Below are 7956 nucleotides of genomic sequence, written 5' to 3'. Positions count from 1 at the left end.
ACACAATTGCCACATGAACCACACCTACAAATATGCAAAATAATTCAAAACCGGTGTTTAAACAAAAATTACATCAGCATTCAGAGTAGCATTATGCTTACAAAACAAAGGTAGATATCTATGAAATATATATCAAATGATTAATAAAGCAAAATGTGATTCTACCCATATAAAATATTATCTCACGCTATAAAAGAATAGATGATGTATCCATCAGTGACATACAAGATGTGGCAGAGATAAAATTCAAAAGCATGGTAACTGAAGGAACCATTAACCAAAAATCAAATGCTTTATGATTCCATTCATGTGTCACTTGCCGAACTGTTAACTCCATAAAGATTACAAATAACTTACTGGTTGCATATGGCTGATAGAGTAAGAACTAACAGGTAAGGAAGTATGTTTGATGCTGAAGTGTTTCACACTGCTGATGATTGCATAAAATCCATGGAATCTTGCATGTTAAATAGTTAGATTTTAAGGTACATAAAATACCTCAGTGAACATGTTGAAAAAAAATCATAGCAAAATAATAATTACATTAACAGTTGTGAGCCACCGTGTATGTGTTGGAATCAGAAGCTGGATTCTCTGGAAGAGCCTTAAGTGCTCTTAAACACTAAGCCATCTCCCCAGACCCAAGCATAGTTACTCTTTCTAAAGAAATTTAAAAATCAGTTACAAAAGGATGACAGACGACCAGACAATTAAAAGTAATCAAACATGAATCACTTAATCAGTTTTATTGAAATTCATCAGATGAAAAGAAGTATCAGTGTTCCATAGAAAAGGATTAATGTTGTACTTTGTATATTTTAAACACCAACAACTGCTTAACAAAATGCATGTGAGTTCTACTTTGTTGTTTTTACTTAAGGAGTCAAGTCTGATTTCACCAAAACTCCCTGTACTCAGTCTTTCCCAATAAAAACAATCTTTGTTTCAAAATTCTCTATTCACCTATGCTCATGTTCCCAAAGAAGTGTCCACATTTAGCAATACAATTAACAATTTAAAGTGTATTTGAAAATGGAACTCTTTCTAAAGATCAAAATTTCTAAAAGGTAAATCAGCTCTAAAATGTGAAATTCACTAATTACCAGGTCTGATTTAGAAACACAAATATGTCAATCATACTATGCAAAACAGCAAGAAATTCACTTCCAAGCATGTACTGTGGGAGTTTTTTCATAACCCATCTTAATTCTTAGACTTTTATTTCTTTTTCTTTCAGCTATCAGAAATGTTTCTCAGTTGACAAAATGAGAAGCTACAATGGGAGAAGACTCAATTCAAGCTCATAATTTAAATCTACAGACTTCAGGGTATTATCTCATGGACATAAACACCCTCCAATGTAAAATTAAATTGTCCACATAGAATATTGCAAGTATTATCTGTAGCATTTAGCAATGTTGAGGAAAAACATTGGCTAAAAATATTTTGCACTCCAAAATTAATTTAACACACTGTCTTCCATAGAGATCCCCAAAACTATTTTTTTGTAAAAAGAAAGAATGGAATACTTTTCAACTCCAATTCATACTTCAAAGTTTAGGTCACTACAAATTGCCTTCAAATTGTTTTTTTATTGTTGTTTTGTTTGTTTGAGTTCATTTTGGTTTTTCTCCTTCATAAACACCTATAAACAACAATTACTCATCAAAATTACTGTATAAGATTTAGAATCGAGTAACATATAAAGTTTAAAAACATTTATTTTAAAGCATTAATTCACGTTGGAGTTTCAGTAAACAAACCTATGGCTTCGTTCTATGCTGGATTTTTGCTGAGTACAATCTAGCAAACAGCAGATATGATGATAGTAGTAATTTGAAGTAAAAGGTGTTTGTTTTTTTAAAAGAAAGTCAAGCATGAGACAAAGGTACAATATCAACATCTTATGGTTGAATGCTTTGGGTCTTGCTTATCTTCAAAGTATTTCAAAAGTTGTTGCTTTTCTTTGATACTTGTACTTTCTCAAAAGATCAAAGTGTGCTTAGTGATTCTTTCTACTTGGACGGATGTATTGGCACAGTCTAAGTAAACTGAAACTAAAAGCTTACCTATTAAGAACAGTATCCTTCATGATCACCAACAGTGTTAAACCAGGAGACAAGAGCCACTACTACTTCTTTCAGTAAATACCGAGAGAAAATAAATCTTAAACTATGAGGGGCAAGATACTGTATAATGGTTAATTAAAAGTCTGTGTTCTTTGCAAGGAAGGACTAATTTAAAGTGAACTGCAATCTCTTCTCCATGACTTACATATCCACACTTTTCTGAGGCAAGCAACTTAGAAACATGATTATAATTGCATGCATAAGCAAGGAATTTGTCAGTTGAATGCACACAATGCTTGTCTTATGGGAAGTCAACTATTTTGATCATTGACTGTGCAATGAAAGGTTACATTTAGAAGCCTGGAATACTGGTGGTTCAGGGCATACATGTTTCTTGGATAAAAGGAGAATGTCACAATCACCATAGGAAATTACAATGGCTAACACATCATGAACATAACCTGTAAATACATTTCAACAACAGTAACATCACATGAAAATATTCATGTCCACTAAAGATAATGAGGCATTTTTGGAATAAGAGTCTCTCTCTCTCTCTCTCTCTCTCTCTCTCTCTCTCTCTCTCTCTCTCTCTCTCTCTCTCTCTCGCTCTCTCGCTCTCTCGCTCTCTCTCCTCTTTGAATTCCTTAAAGTTGAAGTGAAGATAACCTTAAGATACACAGTAATATAAAAGAAGGAGCATATTGGTTTTTTGTAAAATCCATACAGAACAGAAATGCCTTAGCAGATAACAATGCTACTCTAAGATATCTACTTAAAGTTTTAACTTCATCTCTCATTTGTTACTATCATGTTCACATTTTCATTATGCTTGTTTGCATGCGAGAACATCAACTAATCTATTATTTCAACATGTAAGCCTATTTCTTTTGAAGCAAGGATTTCTACAAAAGCAATGGAGATTTCTTTAGTTTTCAAGATGCTGAAGGGACAACTCAGGACATTCATGCTTGCAGCTTTGCCTGGGCTTCTGCTTCCTGGAATAAAACAAATAAACAAAACTTACATTTAAATATCATAAGGCAAATACTCTTGTACATTTCAGTTAAAATAAACTATCTTAAGTGAGTAAGATTATTAAAAATATATAGCAATTACTTCCATGATTTAAAAAAAGGCTTTAAAATAATTAGCAGAAGTTTTCATCATGCCAGAAAGTATTATGGAGGCTGCTGGGAGAGGATCAGCATCACATTCTTACTCAGCTGTCGATCCTGTAAGACCAAACACAACCAACTCACAATAAGGCCCCTGGGAAAGTGATCGTGTGACTTTTATAGGAGTTAGCAACTATTTTCTGATTGGACTTGAAGCCTGCTTTATAAGAGGAAATTCATATCTGGTTCTATAAGCCTGGTAAAAAGCCCTTGAGCAAGGAGGTCACAGGTACTTGGAGGGATCCACTATTGTTTTGCTAAATGGTCATGTTGCATTCATCACACTCCTAAATGACTCTATTTATGACCATATAGTACTGCTTAAAAACTTGGTGAGAGCCATTTCTTTTTGCTTTGAACAGCAGTTGATGACTAATCAAAGTACTAGGAAAAGTAACTGTTGAATGCTCAGTCAGGAATGGGACATCTCTCCAAGTCTGAAAAAGCACCTTTGGAAAAGAGAGTGAAAAAAAAGGAGTCAGAGGATGGGAATGTTATAGAATGCTGTCTTCGGGCACAACATAACCTTTACACACATTTCATGAACTCACAGTGAGGTTACCTACAGAAGATAGGTTCCTGAGGGTATTCTCTCAAGGAATTAAGGGAGGGGCTTCTGAGGATCCACCCATTCTTGAGAAGCTATTGGCAGTTAACAGGTAAAGGTTACAGTTAACAGTTAATGATTGCAGTTAATGGTTGCTAGGGGATAGAAAGCAATTTTTCTTCAGTGCTATATGACTCTGGTAAATGGCTCCCTATCATATCAGCAACTCTTTTTAAATTCAATAGGTCATACACAAAGGCTTGGAACTAATGAGGGACTGTATGGAAAGAAGAGGTTCGGGGAGAAGGAGACAAGGTAATGGGGTGAATATGATCAGAACCTTCTCTATACATGTATAAAATTATCAAAATAAGTAGAAAATGCTTTTAAACACTTGTCAGAAAACTAAACCATAACACAACTATGAAAGAGCAACTAATATATGCAGCTGGGGAAGCACTTATATAATAATGTGCAGAAGCTTGTGTCAAGTGTTTCTTCTCATAAATGCACATCTATTTCTAGTGACCAGTACTCTCCCATAGTCACATTCCATTTTTCCTAATGAAAGAAATTGCTAACAGGGGCATCTAAAACAAAAGGGAGATCTATACGTTCAGTTCCAGTAATGGGAGAGAAGGGCAGAGGCAGGTGGATGTGTCTGAATTTGAGGCCAGCCTGGTCTACAGAGCAAGTTCATATTTAATTTTACGCATAAAATATAATGTAGGACCAGTAAGATGGCTCAGAAGGCAATGGTGCTGGTAGTCCAGGATGCAAGCCTGATGAACTGATTTCAAATCTTAGAACTTTGTGGCACTAATGCTCCCTCCTAACACACACACACACACACACACACACAAACGTGTGTATAAAATATATTCATTTAAGTAGCAATAGTTGTCCCTTGGCCTCCATATACACATGCATGCCCATGTACATGCACACTATGCACATATATACATACATACATACATACATTCATACATTCATACATACAACAATAAGAGACTTAATTAATTTTAAAAGGATATCACATGAACTTCACCCTGTGCCTGAACAGGTTTTGAGTTAATTAATTCAGGATTCAGATCTTAGGTCTGCCAGTCAATTATGTATTCTTGGACAAAGTAAATTAAGTCTTCGTTTCTTCTGTAGAATTTCATTCCAGACACTTAACTCATCAAGAGCATGTAAGGATAAAAAGATGAGAGTGGGTGTATACAGAGTGTGTGTGGCTCAGTGAGTGACCCCATTACAGGCATGAACTCTTTCAGATTTTCCTCCTCTCTGGTCTTTGACTGAAACTAACTTCACAGTTAGGTGATATTAATCTTGGTTATTAATTTCTTGAATAGATTATCTTCAATTAAAATAGGATTGTTTCACAGCTTAAGCAGTCTCCATGGCCATTTTCCACATGTAATGATTCAAACTAGATTGCCGAAAATATCTTTCTAACCATAACTCTCTACCACATTAAAAGGTTACTGCAAGTAGTTTTTCTAGCCAAATCATTTTCTTCCTAAAGACAAATGCCACTGGATTTATATTTTCTTCATTTATTATTTCCTATCTTAAAATCATCACTTTCACTACAAAGAACAGCCAGTGCTAAGAAGTACTTTCTGAATTGATAGAAGCAAGAAATGAGTACTATTCCTTTTCAGTTCGCTGGATACACAAGGGGATAATAGAGCATAGTTGTCCTCCACAAGAATGTACTTTATGGAAATATTTGCTGGGCAACTCTTTTAGGCAGCAATCTTTCTACTACATCAGTTTTCAATAATTTTAAAGAGTATGCACTATTAGTGATTTGAAAATTAAGGAATGAGAGAAGGCCATTCCTACTGGCTATTTCTTCTAGGCTTCATTTTTGCCCTATGCACAGGTTCTAAATATAATTAGAGAATTATCCAGTAAATACAAATTTATAACTCATTTTTTTATATTTTTCCACAAGCTATACAGTTCCCTCTTATTAACAACCATAAACATCCTAATTAGGCTAGATTTTTCTTATATAAATAGTTTAATTCAGAAAATAGGATTGTTTGCAACAAACAAAAATAACTAATAGTGCATTATGACAATAGCCTATAATAAAATTCATGTGAATGTGGTCCCCCTCCCTCTCTTTTGTCTATTGAACAGGTTGTACAAATGGACTGGATAAGCTTCGCAAGACAGCATGGGATGGGCTAGGATGGGGAACAATTTCATCATACTACCCAGAGTGACAAAAACATAAATCATTTGTTCTAGAATTCTCAATATTTCCAGACCAGACTTGAGAGAACTATGGGAAGTTAGACTGTATAAAAGGAAGCCATGATATAATTTTTCAAATAGAAACATGAGTTTACAGAATGGAGTATTATTTTTGGTAGGCTTTATTGTTGGATATTTGTTTCCAAAGTTATAGATAGATAATAGACATATATATATATATATAACATATTTAAATTACATATGACTTCCATATTTTGTCCATGAAGTTCAATGATGAATTAATTTAACCAACACTCTTTTGAAACATTTACCATTTCCCCAAAGGTTTGAAATTATGGATTATAATCTGAATCATGCTTTTATCCAAACACCCTGTTAATTGTTAATGCTTATAATGTGACTTGGCTCATTTGAGCTCTAACTCCATCATTTGCTTTCTTAAAACTATTTCACTTAGGCCCTCTTGATTGTTTTTGTGGACTTTAAAGCATCCTAAAATAGAAGTCTTACTATATCATGTCCTTCTTATAATGCTCACACTGCACACACCTACCAAATTTAGTTTCTTAAGACAAATTTTCTTTGCAGGGTGACAGACCCGGCAATGATCCCATCACAGGGGAAAGGCAAGTTGCTCTGATCAGTTCAGGGCAGACTAGAATGAAATCCTTACTCACAGTAAGCAAGAAAGGAGAAGGGAAGGAATGGAAAATATGTAGCTTAAATGAAGTTAAACCATATCTTAAATTACAGAAATAATCATCCCATGAGCCAAGTATGGTGGTGCACACCTTTAATCTCTTGGGAGGCAGAGGATGTACGGAGCAATATGAATTTCAGGCAAGACTACAAAGAACTACATAGTGAGTTCCAGACCTGCTAGGTCTACACAGTCCAACAGTGACCAAATAAATAAACAACAACAAAAAAGAAACAAAAATCACACTACTGCTTTTCCAGGTTTTCCATGGTAACTTCTGGGTGCCTAATAGAAAAAGGTGAAGCTACCTGATACAGCAATGATAACCTGGCCCCAAAGTACCTAGCTAAACTTAAACCTTCTAACAGCACTTTGTTTAAAATCTTCAATTCCAAAGTCACACTGCACTGCATTCTGTCCCCTTGATATAACATCATCATGTATAGCTATATGCACTTAATGCAGTGCTTTTCTTTGCTGTCTTGTCAAAAATGACTTAGTATCATTTCAATATTTTGAAATTTCCAACAGATCAAATGTACCTTTCTACTCAAAACTTCTTCAATCACTCCAATAAGAAGTAAAGATTATTGCCCTCAGTTCCTATGTTTTTTATTTATGGCAGTCTTATAAAATTTACCACAGTATGTCTTCAATTATAATTACCTGTACACATACGTATATCATCTTCTGCACAATATACAATGACTAGGTTATGAACAGAATGTAAGAATTATTTCATATGTTATGCTTGCTCCACCATTGATTTCAGTGTTTGGCAGCTGATAAACATTTGGTGAATGAATGAATTTTAATTTTAATTGAAGGGGACAAAGTCATCAGTCACAAGAAATAGACTGTCCTTTCTTTTGTATTCTCTGACCTGCATTAAACTCACTGGCTTAACTTGGGTCTTACCAATTCTTTAAACAACAAGAAAAAAAATGTTCTTCTGGCTTGATTCAGTTTTTACAAAGCCTAAAATATAACATTTATCCATGGGAAAGGAATGTTTGGCAAGGAAACAGAACTTCAGAGTGAAACAAACATATTTACAAAGTGTGTCTGATGGAAAATGTAGATGGTATTATAGGTTCTCAAGACTGAAGAAGGAACTAGAGCTTAAATAAATTGCTGATCATAAAATCTACTCTTCTTTTTTTCTTTCTTTCTTTTTTTTGTTTTTTTTTTTGTTTTTGTTTTTGTTTTTTTTGTTTTGTTTTGTTT

At 34.2% G+C, this 7956-nt stretch overlaps 1 protein-coding gene across 1 annotated transcript in view; it reads right to left on the bottom strand.

Annotated features, from left to right (window-relative positions):
* Positions 1-729: 729 nt before the first annotated feature.
* The window catches only part of Sh3bgrl (SH3 domain binding glutamate rich protein like), an 84198-nt gene continuing 76971 nt past the window's right edge, over positions 730-7956 (bottom strand). The window contains exon 4 of the mRNA XM_031366973.1: positions 730-3067. Within this exon, the coding sequence (XP_031222833.1) occupies positions 3035-3067 (33 nt within the window). The 3' untranslated portion in view covers positions 730-3034. The remainder of the gene's footprint in view (positions 3068-7956) is intronic.

The sequence above is a fragment of the Mastomys coucha genome, chromosome X (assembly GCF_008632895.1).
Source record: "Mastomys coucha isolate ucsf_1 chromosome X, UCSF_Mcou_1, whole genome shotgun sequence".
Taxonomy (NCBI): domain Eukaryota; kingdom Metazoa; phylum Chordata; class Mammalia; order Rodentia; family Muridae; genus Mastomys; species Mastomys coucha.
The sequence above is the reverse complement of the archived record's forward strand: the minus strand, read 5'-3'. Positions and strand labels throughout refer to the sequence as shown.